This window comes from Conger conger, chromosome 14, assembly GCF_963514075.1.
Source record: "Conger conger chromosome 14, fConCon1.1, whole genome shotgun sequence".
Lineage (NCBI taxonomy): Eukaryota > Metazoa > Chordata > Actinopteri > Anguilliformes > Congridae > Conger > Conger conger.
Genome location: NC_083773.1, coordinates 23,831,600 through 23,853,047, shown reverse-complemented (window position 1 = coordinate 23,853,047; position 21,448 = coordinate 23,831,600). Strand labels below are relative to the sequence as shown.

The following is a 21,448-nucleotide window of genomic DNA, read 5'->3' as shown; positions in this document are numbered from 1 at the left end:
ATTGACAGTATTGCCATATCTCATAACCACGAGCAAAACAACATTTTCTGGCTGATATGGGTGAAATCTGTCATTTCTTTTAATTGTTTAAATCCAACTTCAGAAGATATATATATTTATATTCATAAATGAAAACATTGAATGAGAAATGGGTGCTGGTGTGGCCTTCTTGCGGTGTGGTGACAGAGCTAGCCACTGCACCACATTGTGTTTGTCTTAAGAGGTGTCAGATGAAAGATCTCAATTGGATGAAAAATGATACCTGGGCCTTTACTCCAAGTGGATTCCATGCAATATTCATCATGCGTGTATCTGCTCTAAACAATGGGCATAAATATTATGACCATATTATAATACTTGACACAACTTTATAAAGCATGTAATCATAAGCATTACGATCCTGGTAGCATAACACACTTTATATAAAAAATGTGTTATACGCTGATACTCAATGTTCTTCACAAATGGAGAAGTATTTTAAAGCGAGCAAGGAAGACTTCTGTAGACTATTCAGGTATTTAAAAATGGCTTATTTTATATTACTTTCATTTTCTTCTTTTTTTTTGCACGGACTGCATTCTTATGAAGGACAGAGTGGCACCTCCATATGGAAATATAAAATATCAGAAATTAAATATCAAATCAAATGTTTCAGTTCTTTTTGAATTATGGTTTCAGTCAATGGCCTCAGTTAAATTGATCTCCTTGTTCAAATCCAACTAGTCAAACATTGATAATTAATAGTTTTATTATTCTACTCTTCCTGCTGATTTGGCCTTCCATGTTTCATATAAATTTAACGGTGTCAACATTGCTATGAATGTGTGAACCGTCTCAGCCAGTTGTCAGGTGAGTGTGTGTGAGGGGGTACTTCCACTTAGTGGGTAACCTGCATCTCTATGGTCTGTTTTGGGTCCATTCAAAGGGCAGAGAACAGGAACAGGCTCTCTCTCAACTCTGTTGAACTACATTGTAAGTCATGTCCGTTATTATCTCAGTAGTACTGCGTTTTTTTCCCATTTACCCGTGTAACGCAACTTAGCTTTGTTAGCAGGAATGAGAAATAATTATATGATGCATGATTAAACTTTCTATGACATATGATTACAAACGTACGCGCATTCAGCGTCATAACCACGCATGCTTTCCCTTGCTTGATGCCTAAGCCATGCAGTGCTCTTTGTTACGCTTGACACTTGGCATTAGGGTGGGAGTAGCTGTGCTAAGGGCCTTTGTGCTATGCTGTAGTTATTGTTTATGAGCAGTGAGTCTCTGGAGCCTGATTAGGTTTTGCTCCTGGAACACTGGATCCAAAGCCTTTATCCATCTTTGCTCCACACTTTTGGTTTTGGTTAGAAAATCGACCGAGTGTTGGGGTCCAGCAGTTACTGAATCCCTGTTAAATACACTATTTATTTACAGCTCTTACATATATATATTTATATTTTTTTCCTTTGGACAAGCGATACATTTCAAGATGTTGGAATTACATGAAGTGAGAAGGCCTTCCTGCACTTAACTGCTGTTGTATCCTCCGGACAGTTCGTGTACATCTGCTATGGGGGAAAGCTTGGCGTTGTTGGCAGAAATGCTCTTTCTCTGCTCAAGAGCCTCTCACTGCCTAGAAACACTGGTTATAGGCAAAGCCGTGCTATATATCCCATTCATATTCTATCAGAGTATTTCTTGAAATGTTTTTCCTGCCCATAAATTCTCACCTCATCCAGCTTATTTGCGGGAGCAGATCATATACAGTAAATCATTAGTGTCTAGGGCTCTGGATTAACTGCGCATTTGAGGTGAAACTCTGTCAGTTCCCATGGTACTGTTTCAAATATAAAATATGAATCATATTTGGTCAAACGGTTAGTATATTTTTGTATATTGATATTGACCACACTCCAAACTGGAAGAGCTTATCCCTATCCTCGAATCAATCTGTTTATCCGCATGGTGTTCCCAGTGCGGTTGGGAGGCACATGGGCTCCTTAATCCTGAGATTTTTAATGGGCTTATGGCTGCTGAGGAAGTACTCGGAGTGAAACTGTTTATGCGCTGAAATAATATGAACCGCACTGAACTCTGGTAGGTACCAGCCACACAGTTGGCCTATAACCAAGCATTTGTCTGCTTTTCTACCACAGGGTATCAGGAGAATCTGAATGCCAAAGCTATTAAAGATCAGACTTTTCACTGAAAGCCATTTTCAGTACGTGTGAGAATGCGATACGGAAACATGGCCCTGGGTAGCCTAAATAATCAAATCTGCAAATCATGTAGTTCCTTCATCCACAAATGTAATGTAATACAGTATGGCTTACAACAGAAGCTGGTTCTGGTTTAAACAAATTACAGAAACCTTAACACTTAAACTCTGAGGATTCTAGAGATAGTAATATGATACACTTTAGTTGTACTTTTGGTATATTTCCTTGACAACACAAGACAGATATGTATGGCTAAAATTGTTTTAGTGTCACCTTACTGGTAGAAAATGGAGTCACACAATATTACATACTTTTATTGTATTATTTCTGGCACAGTGTAAGAGTGATGTGACTCGATATCTGGCTATTTTAATCTTTATGGTCTGACAAGATTGCCCCAGCCTAATTTGGTACGCAGGCCTACTTTGAAGGGATCGCTGTGATCTTTTCCATAGTGTGCCCTTAGATTTATCCGCCCGGCTTTGTCACCGTCCTCTGGAGTGACGCATGTGGATTTCATTGTGCTGTTTTTCTGTCTTGTGTGTTATGCTCAGAATTAATTTCCTGGCCGTAATAAGGCTGAAGTATCTTCATACAACCCTCGTTTCCGTGTTCCATGCGTCCTCTCCCCTGGCTCATCGTTTTTATCTTCTCTTTCAGTAAAGCTTCTTTGAGAACAGTCGATATAATAAAACCTGTCCCTCATATTCTGCCTGCTGTCCACCCCCACTGTCTTTATCTCTGTTTTCACTATCCATGTGTATTCAGAAATGATACGTGTCGTTTCTGATGCTGGTGTGATTTACCATCACCTGGACACCTAAGACCAGTGCGGGTTTGATTGAGTGTAACCTCTCCAGGTAGTTTTGTTTGTGAACATGTTCCAGTGCAAAGGGTGCATGTTCTCATGAGCGTAGCCTGTTCTGTGTTTGGATAATGACCTCTCCTGTGACCAGTACACAAGTGGCAGACCCCAGGAGAGCTGCTCGGGCTTTAAATAGCAGCAGTGTTCAACAGCATGGGAAACACTCATACTTGTTTGTGTCATGATCTCTTTGTCCTCTTGTTGTTGTTGCTTCTAGACTCCCCGAACCCCACCCCCTGGCAACACCCCTTACTAGTGGTCCTAGAGTCATGTTTTGCAAAACCTTTGTGCCCCCACCACTGTCAAAATGGCAGCGGGTCTGACAACAGGGTCGTAAGCTCGCTGCCCTAGGGTGAATTTATAATTGGGGATGTAGCAGGATCTCCGGTGGTCGTGCCGTAGCCCATGAACATTCCGCTGGTTACCTTTCATCAAAGGCAGGAAAATTCTCTCAGTTCTGCCCATCAGGGCTCTCTCACTGGGCCACAGTCTCACCTGGCTGCTCCAGGCATGGGCAGTCTGAGGACAATGCTTCCCCCCTGGTGAAAAAACCATACATAGGTTTTTTAACTGTATGGCTGGGCCTATTTTCAGTTACAGTTCTATCCAAATGTTCGCCTGCTGTTCTGCCTATTGGCAGCGGGAGGAATTCTACCTCCTTGCCTGGAAATTAAATGCTAAAACATTGCAAGAGTGCACTTTAAATTAAAAATCATTATTTTTAGAGATGAGATGCGTGTGTGGTGCAAAGACATGGCTTCGGGTTGCCAAAATCTTCACATCACAGTAAAAAGAAAAACTGCTAATTTGCTAGTCCCCTCTGGCACAGTATTCTACAAGGTGCCTTCATTCTGATGCGGGAACAGAACTGTGCACACAGGAACACACCTGTCCTATGGACATCCTACAGTGTCTATATTCATGAGATAGCCAGGAGGGGCAAGCATTTCTAACAGGTTTAGGGCCTTGGCTGTCACTCAGTATGGGGGTTGAACCTGCAATCGCACACAACCCCTCTGCTGCTGTCTTGAATCCTTCTGTAAATGGTCACTTGATCACACTCACTTAGCGTGTCACCAAACAATGAAGAGTGCACATTGCAGAAGGACTATCTAAGGAATTTTGTTATCATTTCTCCTTGTGCGACTTGGGTATAGTATGAGCACCGGTGTGTAACAGTACCTTTGCTAGGAAGCAAACAAATCCAACAGGCTGCTGAAAGTGTTTACTACCAACAGCCTCCAGCTCACTATAATAACAGCCGCCTAATTTAATAGTTCAGTTATAAACCTGCCACTCATTCCCATTTCAAATCCAACGTGTTTCCAGCCTGAATCGGGGTGCACTCCGTGTACATGTGTAAGCACTCCTGTGGGTGGAATAGACTTTCCTCTGCTCCATAAACAGCGCCGGTCCCAGAGCGGACGCAGCGGCCCGCGTTGCTGAATGTTTTTAATTGAAATCACTGGCTTTTCCAGCCAAGCGGAGCACGTCACAGAGCGCGGCAGTTTGTATGCACCTTCAGAGATCGCAGAGCAAATAACGAGCACTGAGCACAGCGCCTCTGTTGCAGTGCCGAGTGCGGCAGTTTAATCCTTACGGCCCTTCTGATAAACACAGAAACTCAGCCATGAATCTACTGTCGGGGGCGTAGACAAATGGCCTTGAATGAAGTAGAGAAATACAGGAGATACATTCATCCTCACCCTAAGCACCGGAATGCGTTGTGAGTAAATAGTTTCAGACTTTGGTTGTAAACTCACAGAAGCATTGAGGGTGAGTAATGTCAGGTTTCGTTTCCTCACACACAGAATGAGCCCTATGTCCAGAGCAGCTATGTTTCACATCTTCTAACCAAGCTCTGCTCGAAGTTGAATAACTCCCTCCTCTCGGTCTAAACGCGTTGGTTGAACATGCTAATGAGCGCGGTTGAAGACGGCGGTTGACGTTGCCCTCCTCTGTGCTCGACAGGCTGCCGCGGGATGCTGTGCGGGTTCGGGGCGGTGTGTGAGAAGACTGCGGCCGACCCGTCCAAGGGCGAGTGCGTGTGTAAGAAGATGGCGTGCCCCTCCGTGGTGGCGCCGGTGTGCGGGTCCGACGCCTCCACCTACACCAACGAGTGCGAGCTGGAGAAGGCCCAGTGCAGCACGCAGCGCCGGCTGAAGGTGCTCCGCAAGGGGCCCTGCGGTGAGTGCAGCCTCCACCCAGCACCAGGGGGCCCCCTGCGTCTGCCCGCAGGGTCACAGCCATTATGTCAAACTGCTGTTTATTTGCTTTTTTATTTGTAATTGTCATTGCCTTCTAAGGCAACAAAATGTGTCCTCTGCATTTGACCCTTAATTACTTAAGGGCTGTGGGCCGCCGCAGTGCGGTGATTAAAAAAGGCAGTCAGACAGAAACCTCGCCGAAACCTCAGCCTTGACCCGGCCATGTGTCTTCAGTGACACATTTCATGATATACTTCAAAGCTTTCAAATGTTTATACTGTCGTTAGGTGCAAATACAGTGAGAATAGAACTATTATATTTTTGTTTCAACCTTGTACTGTACAGCAAATATTATAATATATAATACTACCAATAATGATAATAATAATAATAACAACCACAACAATATTAATAATGTGTGTTGTAATCATTCAAACGTATATTGCGCTTTGTGGCACTCTGCTATCAGGGTCACTGCATAGATGGGAACAGCGTGAATATCAGGAACAGCTAATTGCATGCATTTTTTAAAATCTGCTATTATTGATTTGGTGTATTTTAGCAGGGGCACAGGACTAGCATGGTCTGTAATTATGAGTGCAGGTGGATCCAAATGTACCAGGCTGTCAAAGAGCTGTAATTACCATGGGTGGCGATGGTGGGCGGGCAGCCATTTTGAATCAGGTGGAACACGCTGCACCCAATTGCCTAAAAGCACAGAGCCCAGCGGCAGTGCCTCCCTTTAGTGGTGTCTGCATGCCTGTTGCCATGAGTTTGTGTGATGCGCAGAGAAAGCGAGGCCAAGCCCAGACGCTTTCAGGACATTTTTTATAATTACGCTCTGAATAGGAGAATTATGGATTGCATTTATCTTCGTTAGTCGTTCAGACTCTGCTAAGAACCGAAGCCAGATTGTAGACCCCCAGCTGTTCACAGTTACCATTCCCAGGGTTGGAAAGAAAGGGGCAGTGAGCGGAGATGGCCCTTTTACCAGCGTGGTGAGAAACATCAGCCCCCCACCCCCGCCCAGGGGAGGGCACTCTGCTTGAGAACGTTAAGTTTTGGAACAGAGTGACTGCTTCAAAGCTGCCAGGACCGCCTTTCCGTTTCAGAACTCATTCCTGCAGGATCGGCAGAGAGTGATACTGAGCGGCGGGTCGCCGTGGCAACAGCGGGGGGCCACTCCGCTCAGCAGGAAGTGATGCGGGGAGCAGTCAGGATTGATCATGCGGGCCGTCTGGTTGGGAGAGGCCTGGGTGTCCCGCTCACACAAAAGCATCGATCTCTCGCTGATTTATTTACCTCAAGAGGGCACACCTTTTCATAGTCGCATCGCTGGGCTGCAATAGGCTGCTACTTTGAAACTTTTTTTTAAACTTTCAATCTTGCTTTGCTGGTGGACAGCTAAGGCAAAGCAATTTACAGTAGCTGCTGTGTTATGGAGGCACTGTTTAATTCTGTCTATATTTTCATTTTCCCTTAATTGCTGGCCTCAGGTTGAACTCAGGGAGAAACAGCGTATGAGAAGTTTCCTACTAATTCCATTCCAACGGAAGATACCCCCTTAAACAAACAACACAGTCAGTTCCATAATGTTTGGGACAAATAAAAATAAAAAATTTGGGGGGGGGGCTCTGTACTCCACAATTTTATATTTGTAATCAAACTATTTCCATGTGCTTAAAGTGGAGATTCTCAGCTTTCATTAAGACCCCCCCCAATAATGTTTTAACAAATGGCTTCACAGGTGTTTCTGCTTCATTGGGTGTGTCAGTTGCTGTAATATACAGTATGTTCCAATTCTGCCAGTTTGAGAGAGTGAAAAACAGAATGTTAAAAAAAGGCCCTGGTGTGCCCAGCGTTCCGTGACTGTCAGACTGTCTTCCCGGGTCTGTGGCAGGGGGAGGCAGGTGATGTACAGACCATTTCATGCTGTGGCAGGGCTCTGATTATTCCCTTCTCCATCTTTTTTGGGCCTCCTCTGGGGCCTGAGAGGTGGCAGCTGAGTTAGACCCAACAAGTTGGCAATACTTAGCATGTCAACCAGGTAGCTCCACACCCGTTCTTTGGCATTCGGACCCAGAGGCTGTTCTCTGTGAAAAAGCGCTGGTTTCTTTACCATTGTCACTTTGCATTTACTTTGAAGTCATTGGAATGTGATGTATTTTTCTTGAAAAGTTTAGTAGGTAGTAGTCACCTCAGGAAAGGTGTTTTGTCTGAAATACCGAGTGCATACCAGGTCAAAGGCTCATTTTTGCTTTTTATATCTGGTCAGATTCCAGTCCCATCAGATTATCAGACTGAATTTCTCCAAGAGTGATCCCAGTGCCTTTAAAGTCCATTTTAGGCCATGAGATTCTTTACTGTGGAAGTGCTCATTGGACTGGCTCATCAGTCTTTGGTAGATGGGGAGTTAAACTGAATTGTATCCCTTCCTTAAGTCATTCTCCCCTCCAGTAATACTATCCATCCTCTCAGGCCCCTGGTGTGTGGTGGCAGGGGTGTAATTACCAGGTCCTGCACAGCTGGGTTTTGGAAAGGTGTGCCCTGCACACCATCTCCCTGGACAGACAGCCTTGTGCACCTTGGGACCCCCCAAAAAATGACAAGCTAAAGCAGCAAGATGTCTATCTTATTTGTATGAGGAATTTAAGCCCGTTCCCAAACTCATCCCCGAAGGGGTGGGCAGCTGTTCTATTCGCATCAGGTGGTCAGGTGGGTCATGGGCCATTCTCCACCCTCAGGCTAAATCTGATTTGATTGGAAGCGGTTATGGTGTTGTCATGTTGAGTTGTTATTAATCGTTGGTTTTTTGCCAGCTTCAGTCAGACACATTTTTTTTTTCTTTAGTTTTTCTATGTTTTGCCTTTCCCCCCTTTTTCTCTTATTCTTTCTTTGATTTGCTGCCTCTCCTCCCCTCTAATTCTCTTTATTCCTCTCCTTCCATATATTTCTTTCTGGTCCTCCGTGGCACCGTTCTACATAATCCCTCCTGTCCTTCCCCGCACCTCTAATTAACTCAGACGGCTGCTCTTGCAGAATTCATTTTCCTGTCTGAACGATATTGCACGATGTCTTCATTCTATCATGGGCTCGGGCGCTAGACGGCGGGAGAGGGGGCCACAGGTATTCATAAATAAATAAGCTGTCTATCCACCTCGCTCGCCGTGCATGATTCGCCCGTGTTTGTTATTCACCTGGCAGCTCTGCGCCCAAAACCGCCAAATACCCCCCCCCCCCCCCACCCCACCCCCTGACTGCGAGGGGCTCTCACCTCCAAATGATAATGGAGTTTGTGAATACGATCCCCTGGCCCCATTCTCCTGCCAGGCGCTGGGATGCTTGTTAAACAAATCCCGTCTCCCCTGTTTGGTCCTCAGCTCCCGTGTAGCTGCCGCCTCCCACCGAGCGATAGCACAGATTAGAGTGCGGCCTTGCACTCTTAAAAAGCCTCCATTTCCCCGCATCTGTCTTACTATACGTCTTTTGACTTATGCATTTATGCATTTTATTGTCTTGAATAATGCATAATTCACCTTTCGCCCACACTTGGGGCACAACATGCAAAAGCGTAATAGTAAATACAGTTCACGCTGGAAACAGCGGTCCGTGTTCATATTCCAGATGAGCAGCAGCACCGACATTAGTTTGTGAGTATGTGTGTGTCTGTCTGTTTCAGCAGTGGAGATGGTAATGGTGTTTATTGCTTACTGAAGCTGTATGCGTTTGCGCGCATTTCATTTCCCCGTAACAAGTCTCCCTTTACTCTCTGCCCCCTCACTAGACTGCCTCTCTCTCCCTCTCCATCTGTTTCTCCCTTTTCATTCTCCTTTCCTGTGTCTCTCACTCCGTCAGGCCTCCCTCGATATACAGATGTGGCTCACTCCCGGTTCAGAGCGTTTGTTCTCCGCATGCTGAGGGAAAAAAAAACACTTCAAAGATTCATAAACTGAACCAAGATGGCACCTTCCCTCCCTCTCTCTTCCTCTCCACACTCCATTTCTCTCTTATTGTCTCTCCCTCTCTCTCATACAGTTTCTCCCTCCTTCCTTGGAGCCTCCGGGCATTCCTTCTTTTCCTTTCCCTCTTTTTTTGCCTTAAGAAAGAGACATCATTCTTCCAGCAGCATTCTGCCTCTTGTTGGGGACAGATTTCCTTGAGTTCCTCAGGTGGCAGTTAGTTGGGGGGTGGGAAGCAAGGATATTTTTCTGTGAACCGTGTGCAAATCACCCTGACACTCCCTGGGCCGCCCGTTCCAGTCTAAATGCGTGCCCTGTGAGGCTGACTGGAGATACCTTCTGTGAATGTGCCCTTTGTGTTGACCTGGCCATCTCCGACTTTAATAACAGAAATAATGGCGAGAGAGACAGGCAGAGATGCTTATCTTCCATATTTGTATGTGATATTTGTAAGCCATAATATATAAGGGGTCGTCTCTGGGGACTTGGTCTTGTTTTCTTTCAAGCTTATGAAATTATTTGCTTGGCGGTTTATTGTGTCTCTTTATCGTGTTCTGCCCCCTCCATCTCTGAGTGCTTATGGAATGAAGTGGCTTATGAAAACACTCTGATATATTCAGTCCGTCACCTCTCTGAAGACAGTGCTCCATAGTGAGCATGTGTGCATATGTAAGTGTAAACATGTACAATGTGTGCGTATGTTTATTCATGCACGCGTTGCGAGTGTGTGTGTGTGTGTGTGTGTGTCTGTGTGCGTGCCCGTGCGTAGGAATGAGGAAAAGAGAGTCAGGAGTGCAGAAAGAGGTCTGGCCTGATGGATGTCATTTCCATAACGCTGAAGAGAGGATGTAGACCAGGCTCTGGACTTCAGATCCGGAGGGCTTGACGGTTTACTCTCTGTCCTGTGACTAATCGGCACGCAGGATGAGCTGTTTGTCAAGACACGGCGATATCGGAAGGTTTCTCCACTCCTCTGTCACTTTCACGCCCGACCGTCACCGTCCAGCTTCATCTGCGCCTCGCTGGACCGAGTCTCTGAGTGGTGCGGCTCACGTGTGCTGACGTCACGCTGAAGTGTTTAACTGTATGAGGAGCCTGCTTTCTCTGGGTGTTTTATGCATTATTTATCGGTTCGGGAAGCAGCCTTATCAAGGGCAATGCACAGCCTGCTTTTTCTATTATTCATACGCAGCCTGATATTTCACTGAGCCATTCAGGTTAAACACCCAGCCGGAGGGAATACCCAAGGTGCCACATGTGACCTTCTGCGTTATTCCTTCTTCCTATTTGTTCTACGTCACTGCTGCTGTTTTTGACGCCTTTCAGTTAAATTTATGTACTTTAACCAGTCTGTTTAGTTGGTTTGTTGTGTTATTTTTGTGATCTGCTTACTTTGTGCCAGGTAACCCTTTATGTTGTCTACCTGAATAAATTGTTTGCTGTGGGAAGCACCTAGTGGCCAGCTCTGTTGTTTTGGGGGTACCCATCACTGCGCCCCAAACAGTGCGCTTTTCCATATTGTGCAGAAAGTAATTGTATATTAAGATATATCTTTTTTAAATTAGTTTTTAAAAAGCATTTTATTTTGTAATCGGAAATACTTAGAATTATGTGTTGCTGGAATTTGAGCAGTACTTGTCAAACTATTCTGTCTGTAGTCACCGTGACCATTTTCCAATTTACAGTCAGCATGGACATACTGCCATAATTCCAGTCTTTAGATATGTCTCCAGCTGTCATTGATTGCAAATATGTGAATGGTTTATCGATCAAGGTCTGTAAGTTGGCTTGGATGTATTCCCTCAGGGTCTGTTGAATTATTAGCCTTACATTTCTGTCATATTTCAAATACTTGTGTCTGCCTCACTTGTGATCTGATACTCCCTGAGTTTCTTATTCGGTCTGTTCCCGTATCTGTATGTCCTTTGCTCAGGAGGAGCACATGAGGAAATAGTTACAGAGGTTCTCTGCATATCATGGTTATTAAAGCAGCATATGGTACTGGTAAACCTCCTCCCTATAATGTGCGCTAAAATCATTCTCTAACACTTTTTTAAAGGGCAGTATTCAACACAAAATATTGTAAATGTGTTTCTCACTTCCTTGGCAAGGCGCGCGGATGGTGCAGTGGGTAGCACTGCCGCCTCACAGCAAGGAGGTCCTGGGTTCGAATCCCCGTCGGCCAGGGCCTCTCTGTGCGGAGTTTGCGTGTTCTCCCCGTGTCTGCGTGGGTCTCCGTGTTTCCTCCGGGTACTCCGGTTTCCTCCCACAGTCCAAAGACATGCAGGTTAGGCTGATTGGAGAGTCTAAATTGCCCGTAGGTATGAGTGTGTGAGTGAATGGTGTGTGTGCCCTGCGATGGACTGGCGACCTGTCCAGGGTGTATTCCAGCCTTTCGCCCAATGTATGCTGGGATAGGCTCCAGCCCCCCTGCGACCCTGTTCAGGATAAGCAGGTTAGGATAATGAATGAATGAATGAATGAACTTCCTTGGCAAATAGATAAGCATGGGAAAAGCACTGTGCTAATAAATATATTATTAACGGCAGTAGTATCAGTCATTTAAAAAAGATATATTTGGTATATTTGGTTATTTGTACGCCTACACAACAAAAGCTCTGAACTGCAATGCAATGTCTCAAAACTGTTTTTTAAATATACAGCAGTTTCCGATATTTCTTCCTGCTCAGTAAACTCCTGTAAAGATTGATTCTTCCCCTCTGGAGGCAGTTTACTCAACCCTCCTTTGTTCCTTTTAACATTTATAGGCTTTCATTTTCAAATATGTGTGAAATATCCTCCATTTTAAGGTCCCACTACATTTAACGGCACTTTCCTAATGTTATTATTTACAGTAAATTGGCCTGGCTAAGATGGGGGGAGGGGTCTATTAGAGAAGGTGGCCTTCAGTTATGAAACTCACCTGTTGATTAATATTGCACTGGACCATATACTGTACATATACACTCCCTGAGCACTGTATTAGCTAAACCTGTCCACTAGCTTGTTAATGCAAATATTTAATCAGCCAATCATGTGGCAGCAACTAATTGCATGACTAGTTGCATAGTTATGGGTACCATGGTGAGACTCCCGCCCCTCCTTCTCTCCCCCCCATTATTTCACCCCACCTCCTCATTATACTGTCCCACCCCCTCCTCATTATGCCTCTGCTGCTCTGGTCAGTGGGCTGTCCTTTCCCTCTGTCTGGTCAGTGTGCTGTCTGGTCCCTCTGTCTGGTCATTGGGCTGTCCGGTCTCTCTGTCTGGTCAGTGGGCTGTCCGGTCCCTCTGTCTGGTCAGTGTGCTGTCTTGTCTCCCTGTCTGGTCAGTGGGCTGTCTCATCCGGTCCCTCTGTCTGGTCAGTGGGCTGTCTCATCTGGTCCCTCTGTCTGGTCAGTGGGCTGTCCGGTCCCTCTGCCTGGTCAGTGTGCTGTCTCATCCTGTCTCTGTCTGGGAGCTGCAGAGCAGGGCCACCAGTCTAACTCTTGTGTTTTTCTGGGGTGGGAGCTGGGAGGGGAGCTCTTACCTGTTTCCTTGCCCTGCAGTCAGAGCTTTGCTCTCCATTATTTCATTGCGAGGTGGATCTTTCCCTGCCGCTTTCTTCCTCCTTCCCGCTGGTCCTCCTCCTGTCTGCGCTGGCCTCATTCAGCTCTGAGGAGTGCCCTCCTTCATCTACAGAGAAGCAGTGAATAAAGAGGGTCTGGGCCGCTTTGTGTGTGGAGCCGGTCGCACGCTGGCGGTACGTCTGCCTGCCGGGCCGCGCTTCAAGAGGAAGCCGGACATAGAAACAGGGCGGCTGGCTTCTTAGCATTCCCAGTCAAAGCCCCTGATCGAGCCTGCCCTCAGTCCCCCGTCCACGGCAGAAGAGCCCGCCTCACACCGCAGATTTCATGGGCTGGAGAAGCTCAAGGCTAATGCTCTTTACTGTTAGACTGCAAACAGACGGACCTGATGGGGAAGTCAGAACCTCCAACCCCCCCCTCCATCACCACCACCCCCTCCCCCACCACCGCCCACGCCCCCACAGGGGGCTTCCTGCCCTCGGACCTGTTCCAGCCGTGTACTGAGCGGATCGGGCTATCTCTGCGGCCCTGCCGCTCTCCGTTTCTGCAGCGAAAGCCAGTTTCTCAGAATTTGACTCGCTGCGTGTTTAAGCCCGAGTGGCTGTGTCACTGCGTTCTCAGAAATGATAACAAATGAGATAATAACAGCTCTAATCTTACAGGTCTCCTGGGAAAGGGGCAGCCAGGGTGTGATTTTTAAAAAATGTGTGCCTGGAATTAGCTCATGCAAACGGCCTGACCCTCCCACTCATTCATCAGTTACAGCCACGGGCGGGGTAGAGTGCGCAGCAGCTTGTCAGAAACAAACGCTTCTGGTAGAGCAGATGGATGTGGCTGAGGGCACAGGAGCGTGGTGGGTGGAAGGGTCTACCTGGGTCATCTCGGCGAAAACAAAATGTGACTGTGCAGCTGGCCTTGTGAGTGTGCTGTTGTAAAACCTGTGAGGGAATGTAGCTTGCAGTCCTGGCGGTAAACCCAGCCAAACACTCTTTATATTTTATAGTGAGATAAAGAGAAAGACGGAAGGCATAATGTATAACTTTTCAGATTCCAACCCTTTTGAAAACAGAACAGTCTGAATTAAATGCGTAGTAGATATATGTATGTACACACAACAATCCTTTTAAATACTATTAATTGTAATTTTAATAAATGTGCACACACACAGTGAGAGAGAGAGAGAGAGAGACAGCTCAACAGACAGAAGATAGATACATAGATAGATGTATACAGTAGGTCTACACATACAGTAATGGCAGAGCTGCTGTTGTATTAAACATGCTGAACTGCCCCTGGCTCTCCCCTGTGACTGACCCTGGCTCTCTCCTGTGTGTGCAGCTCTGAAGGACCCGTGCAGTGAGGTGAGCTGCAGCTATGGCAGCACGTGTGTGCAGTCCTCTGACGGCCTCTCGGCCAAGTGCATGTGCCCGCTGAGCTGTGGTGCGCGGGCGGACCGGGTGGTGTGTGGCAGCGACGGCCGGGACTACCCCAGCGAGTGTGAGCTCAACAAGCACGCCTGCACCGAGCAGAAGAACATCCGCAAGCAGTACCAGGGGCCCTGCGGTGAGCCCTCCGCCCTCTCCGCTCTCCTCTCATTCTGTTCATCCCTCTCCTCTCATTCTGTTCATCCCTCTCCTCCCTTTCTGTTTATCCCTCTCCTCCCTTTCTGTTTATCCCTCTGCTCCCTTTCTGTTTAACCCTCTCCTCCTCTCTCCTCCTCTCTCCTCTCATTCTGTTTATCCCTCTGCTCCTCTCTCCTCTCATTCTGTTCATCCCTCTCCTCCCTTTCTGTTTATCCCTCTCCTCCTCTCTCCTCTCATTCTGTTTATCCCTCTCCTCCCTTTCTGTTTATCGCTCTCCTCCTCTCTCCTCTCATTCTGTTTATCCCTCCCCTCCCTTTCTGTTTATCCCTCTCCTCCTTTTCTGTTTATCCCTCTCCTCCCTTTCTGTTTATCCCTCTGCTCCCTTTCTGTTTATCCCTCTCCTCCTCTCTCCTCCTCTCTCCTCTCATTCTGTTTATCCCTCTGCTCCTCTCTCCTCTCATTCTGTTCATCCCTCTCCCCCCTTTCTGTTTATCCCTCTCCTCCTCTCTCCTCTCATTCTGTTTATCCCTCTCCTCCTCTCTTCTCCTCTCTCCTCTCATTCTGTTTATCCCTCTCCTCCCTTTCTGTTTATCCCTCTCCTCCTCTCTCCTCTCATTCTGTTTATCCCTCTGCTCCTCTCTCCTCCTCTCTCCTCTCATTCTGTTTATCCCTCTCCTCCCTTTCTGTTTATCCCTCTCCTCCTCTCTTCCTCCCTCTCCTCCTGTCTTTCTCTCTCCCTCTCCTCTCTTTCTCTCCCTCTCCCTCCTCTCTTTCTCTCCCTCTCCCTCCTCCTCCTTCTCTCCCTCTCTCTTCTCCTCTCTTTCTCTCCCTCTCCCTCCTCCTCTTTCTATCCCTCTCTCTTCTCCTCTCTTTCTCTCTCTCCCTCCATTCTCTCTAGTCCCAACAAAATATCAGTACAGGACAACGTAGGACAGGAATACATAAGCACATACAGTACAGTACAGTCTGTGAGTATTTGGACACTATTTGGCTCAGTATTTGGGCAGTATTTGGCTCTGTAATCCAGTGCATTGGATTTGAAAACAATTAATTTAATGAAGTTTGCTTTAATTTGCAGGTATTTACTGTACACCCACATTGTGTGAACCATGTAAGAATTGCAGCACTTTTTGTACAGTATCACTGTCCAAATACCTTACGGACTGCAATGGCATTTATATGTGTAAACCATACACTGTATTTTTAGAAGGAGAAATGAAAATGAACACTCTCTCTTTCCTCTCAGTCTATTCACTCCCCCCTTTGTTTTCCCCAACCTGTTTCCTCTCCCTCTTCTCTCCCTCTCTCCCTCCCTCTTGTCCTGATTGCATCCTTCTGTTTTCTCCTGTAATAATGGCGAGCGTACCCTGCAATTAGAATTGTCTAATTTCTTACAATCATCTGGAAACTCCTGCAATCATAGCAGGCATTGGGCGCGTGGTAATCTGGTTGGAAACGGATGTGATGAGAAAACGCATCTCGATGGCTGATTAGAGCGCACAGTGCTGTCGTTGTGAGGGGAACGCCAGCCAGGCACTCAGAAATGAGGACCCAGAAGAAGGAGGCAGGGAATGACAGAGACGCCTTTATCTTCTGGGCTAGCATCGGCCTGCTCTATGGGCTGTGTCCAATAAGGAGCCGCTAGCGCGATTTCATACTGTAGTTGGCCCAGGAACTCCACCGTCTGTGTTGCTTTATATAGCCTCCATATTCCACAGAGAGACTGAATATTTCAGTTCCAAACCGCTTATTTTCCGTTTCACATAAATCTAAAATCCAAATTCGAATTTGAAGTTGCTGTTTGACTTGCAGCCTACTCTAGACCATATTCCTGCCTACTCCAAACCATTTTCATCTTCATCTTATCAGTGCAGTTCTGCAGTCATATTCTCCGTTTCACATAAATCTAAAATCCAAATTCTAATTTGAAGTTGCCGTTTGACTTGCAGCCTACTCTAGACCATATTCCTGCCTACTCCAAGCCATTTTCATCTTCATCTTATCAGTGCAGTTCTGCAGTCATATTCTATCACAATTTTACAAATGTTCTATCCCTCAGCCTAGTGTATTATAATAATAATAATAATAATAATAATAATAATAATAATAATATAATATGGATGAATATGAAATATGTTTGTCTTGCATATGGTCCATTTTAAATTGCTGCATCTGAGTGATAAATCTTTTAACCCCATCCACGCTGCGAAACTGCAAGATGGCGATGCCTGGTTCTTAAAAAGACTCTCCGCTAGCGGGAACAGCACTTTAGATGAGTATCAGCCTCTTATGTGCAAAGCAGGGCAGTAACACAGCAGGCTCCCCATGCCAATCTAACGGCTTACAACCCTGACCTATTCACAGAATCAGGCAATAAAAGGCATATTCTAACAATCCTTGCGACCATAACTTGGGCAGACAATATCATCCTTATGGAACCAAGTCCCAACAGAAATGTAGTATCCTTGTGCGGATTGCTGGAGGTAGCAGTGTTGATAGATGTCACTTTGTATGTGGGGAAGCCTGTTGCTGGCGTCACAATTAAGCAGCTGCTTTTCATCTATAAAACTACCCGGCTAGCAGAATAGCTTGTTCACCAGTACAACAGTGTCTCTGATCTGAGCCTGTCTGTTTCCACCTCCCGGTTTCACCACAGGAGCATGGAAGCTAATCTATTATCACTCTTGTTTTAAATCTGTGGAACTTGGAAATGGTTGTCTCTCTCTCTCTTTTTCTTTCTGTCTCTCTCTCCCTCTCTCCCTCTCCAGCTCTCTCCAGCTCTCTCTCTCTCCCCTCTCACCCTCTCCCCCCTACCAGCTGTTTCTCCCTCTCCCCCTCTTTTCCTCTCTCCAGCTTTCTCTCCCTGTCCTCTCCCCCTCTGTCTCTCAGGCTGGTATTGTTTTTCTGTACCCAGGCACAGATAAATACTTTGTTTCCTCGAGCACAAAGTGGCATCCTCTCTAATTTCCATAAGCGGCTCTTACGCCTGTCTGTAATTACATCAGTGTTAGCGGGCCGATCCTGCCAGTGCCCTGACCCCGGGGCCCATCTTTAATTCCCAAAGATCGCTCGGGGGTCCACTTCACCTCACTCATTTGTGCAATTTCATTTTGCAGTTTTGCTTAATTTAATTGGTTTATCTGTTCGGTCGACATGGAAACCTTTACAGAGATCAATAGTAATTCGGGGAAATTATTCTCCAATTAATTCAGCCCACGTATCGTGCCATATCTATTAATTGTTGAATAGCTGTCTTTAGCTGTCTCTTCCCTCTCCCTCTCCCTTTCACTCTCTCTCTCTGTCCCTCTCCCTCCCTCCCTCTCTCCCTCCCTCCACACATACATACTGAGATGACAAAACAGATATTTAAAAGAAAAATATTACTGACCCTTATGTGAACACGTGCTCCTTTCGTGATCCGTACGCCGGCTCTCTCCCTCAGACCCGTGTAAGGACACGGAGAACAACCTGAACATCGCGTGTCGGGTGGAGGCTCTCACTCGCCGCGCGTTGACCTTTGCCCCCCCGGAAGCCTGCCCTCCCGGCGGCAGTCCGCTGTGTGCCAGCGATGGGCAGACGTACGCGGGAGAGTGCAGGATGCAGCGCACCGCCATGATGAAGAGGGTGGAGCTCCGGCAGGTTCACCCGGGCCGGTGCAAGAAGGACGGTGAGACCCCGTTGGCTACTTCAACTCTCAGGGGATGCTTGCTCTGATGTCATCAGGACACGAATGCTCACATTGAACTTACAGCTTCATTAGTTTCAAGTTTATTGTTGCACAGTAACAGTACAGCAACTTGTATTAAACATAAGTAAGTTCAATAAAAAAATGTAAAGGAAATAGTATACAATAGTATACATTAAACAATGTACTCTGTACTTCAGCCACCGGTGATGTTGAATGTGAAAGTGTGACTAACACAACTGCAGTGTAATTGTTGAAAGGAGCATTGCCCCCGTTCTCTTTGCCACGCCTGATGAGGTTATGAACAGTGATGCTAGGGTAAATTCACTCATGCCTGTTTGCTGCTATCCTGAATACGGGGCTTTCCATGTGTTATAAAAATGACTGATTGCTTGTTTCTGCCACCGTTGGAGCAGCAGTACAGAAATAAATAAGGCAAACTAAGCCGTGTGCAGTCTTATGCCTGCATGATCCCAATCTCAAGAAATCCAATTTTCCTTCAGTATGGCGGTGGTTTTATTGTGCCCTTATCTGCGGCCTTTAGTAGAAGCACCCACTAAGAAAGTGGTTCCAAGCTCTTTTCAGGGTAGGTACATAGTGTTGGATGCAACCCCCCTCTCTTTAGTAATCCTCACAGGACCTCAGATCAAGGCGTTAATATCTGGTGTGTGTGTGCGTGTGTGTGTGTGGGAGTGTGTCTATGTGAGTGTACACATGATTGTGTGCACCTGTGTGTGTATGTGTGCGTTTGTGTGTGTATGGGAGTGTGTCTATGTGAGTGTACACATGATTCTGTGCGCCTGTGTGTGTATGTGTACGTGTGTGTGAGTCTGTGTGTGTGCGTTTGTGTGTGTATGGGAGTGTGTCTATGTGTGTGTACACATGAGTGTGTGTGTGTGTTTGTGTGCATGCGTGTCTCGGTGTTTGTCTGTGTGTGTGTATGTGTGTGTGTGTGCATTATAATGGTGTGGGATGTCTCAGTCACATGCTAATGCGAAGAACCGATCTCTTTTATCAGTGATGCAAAACGGTGGGCACTAAATGGAAATGATTCACACTTTCTATCGATTAAAAAAAAAAAACTACTATCAAACTTAGACAAATGGCCATGGCTTGGCATAATCAGTGGGGTTTGATATAAAGAAGCACCTGAGCAGAAACAGATAGTTTGCAAAGGAGGACAAAGATAACAGGCCAATGAAAAGTGGATAGAGTGGATTCTCTAAAGGAGAAAACATATCTCATTAGATATGGTTACTGCTGGTTTGATTATTGCTTAAGCAGCATGTTTATGTGTGGCTATAAAATGCGAGTAGTCTTTTTAATAGGCTACAGTAATGCAAGTAATGATTTCAGTCACCATCTTTAACATTCTGCTGTACAAATGAATTCATTTATACTGCCCTTTATATTAATTACTTAATTATAATTACATTGGATATACGATCACATGATGATCACAGAACAGATGCGACCCTGAATAAAACCCGTCATCGCTCCATATTTACAGGTCTTAATTCATTAACTAAAGTATGTTTCCATTTGCACGGAATACAAGGGTGCCTGCCACAGAGTCCGGCAGATAGTCGTCTCATCCTTAATTAGTCAATTGATTAAATAATTAGCCTTTTAATTAATTCAAGTCATCCCTGTTATTGAAAGACTGATTTAGAGGGCCGCATAAGTGTAATGAAACTTGATGAACTGTGTCTGCGCTTGCCGGCATTGCAGTCAAAAGCAGTCTCCGTTCCCATGGAGACTGTGCAGCCCCTGGATGGGGGCTGTTGATTTGGGTGTGAGGTGGGACCCCTGGATAGGGGGGCTGTTGATTTGGGTGTGAGGTGGGACCCCTGGATAGGGGGGCTGTTGATTTGGGTGTGATGTGGGGGCACAATAAGATCCTCTCTGCTGTTGGGCCCTTGTGCAAGGCCCTTAACCCCACATTGTTCCAGGGAGGATTGTCCCCTAGGCTTAGTGTAATCTGCTGTAAATTGCTTGGGATGAATAACCATGATGTAATGTCGGGTTGGAAACTTAACTGTTGTCCTGTGCGTGTCCAGAGGAGTGCACGGAGGATTGCCAGTTCAGCGGCGTGTGCGTGTCGGAGCTCGGGGCCCAGCGCTGCTCCTGCGAGCCCATCCAGTGCGACGGCACGTACAAGCCCCTGTGCGGCAAGGACGACCGCACCTACGCCAACGACTGCGAGCACCGCCAGGCCGAGTGCCAGACCAAGGCCCACATCCCCGTCAAGCACAAGGGGCCCTGCGGTGAGTCCGCCGTTTGTGTTTCCTGTTTCCCGTTTCCGACTGGTGTCTTCTGTCCAACGATGGTCAAGCACACGGTAACTGACATTACAACCGCAGGATATTGATAAGCGTGGTAAAGGTCAATACAGTCAGATAATAGAGACACATACACTCAGTGAGAACTTTATTAGGGATATCATGGACTTATTTTTTAAATGTATTGGTCTTCTGCTGCTGTCGTCATAGCATACCACAATTAAATAAGAGAACGGCAAGGTCCTTTAGATTGTTTTGGGCCATTTTTCTTTGCAAAAATGTCTTTGGAATGCTATACACTCAGTGAGCACTTTAATATGTATTTTCTGCTGTAGCCTGTCCACTTAGAGGTTTGATGTACTGTGTGTTCAGAGATGCTCTTCTGCATACCACTGTTGTAATCTGTGGTTATTTGCGTTGCTGTCAGGTTAGACCAGTCTGCCCATTCTCCTCTGACCTCTCTCATTAACAGTGGGTTTCTGCCCGCAGAACTGCTTGTTGTTTTTTGTTGTTCGCACCATTCTCTGCAAACTCTAGAGACTGTTGTGTGTGAAACTCCCAAAAGATCAGCAGTTTCTGATAAACCCTGTTTGGCACCAATAATCATTTACTTAAGTCACTGAGATAACATTTCTTCCCCATTCTGACATTTGTTCTGAAAAACAGCCAAACCACTTGACCACGTCTGCATTTTGTTATGCATTTAGTTGCTGCCACATTGCTGCTGATTAAATATTTGCATTAAGAAGCTGGTGTACGGGTATACCTAATAAAGTGATCACTGAGTGTATATGCTTTTATAAACATAATGAATAAATACTGTATCCCTATCTGTCTGTATTATGTATTGTAGCTGTCTTGGACTACCACACAGTATCTTTCTTGTAATGTCAGTTCCTGTGTAATTGCCCTGATGATGTGCCATCTTGTTCGTATTTGTTTTGTATTTGTGTGCCCTTGTGTGCCCTTTGTGTGTGTTTGTGTGCACATGTGTCTGTCTTACTGTCTGTATGTGTGTGTTTGGATGGTCAAATGTCACTGAAGGACTTATTGTACATTTCTCACTGTGCCACACATGAAAACACATCTAAATGC

The 21,448-nt window shown here is 46.0% G+C and overlaps 1 protein-coding gene across 1 annotated transcript in view; it reads left to right on the top strand.

Annotated features, from left to right (window-relative positions):
* Window positions 1-21,448, top strand: part of LOC133110204 (agrin-like) — a 219,270-nt gene that overhangs the window by 123,373 nt on the left and 74,449 nt on the right. The window contains exons 4-7 of the mRNA XM_061220136.1: window positions 5,044-5,259; window positions 14,142-14,366; window positions 17,829-18,053; window positions 20,132-20,338. Coding sequence (XP_061076120.1) covers window positions 5,044-5,259; window positions 14,142-14,366; window positions 17,829-18,053; window positions 20,132-20,338 — 873 coding nt within the window. The remainder of the gene's footprint in view (window positions 1-5,043; window positions 5,260-14,141; window positions 14,367-17,828; window positions 18,054-20,131; window positions 20,339-21,448) is intronic.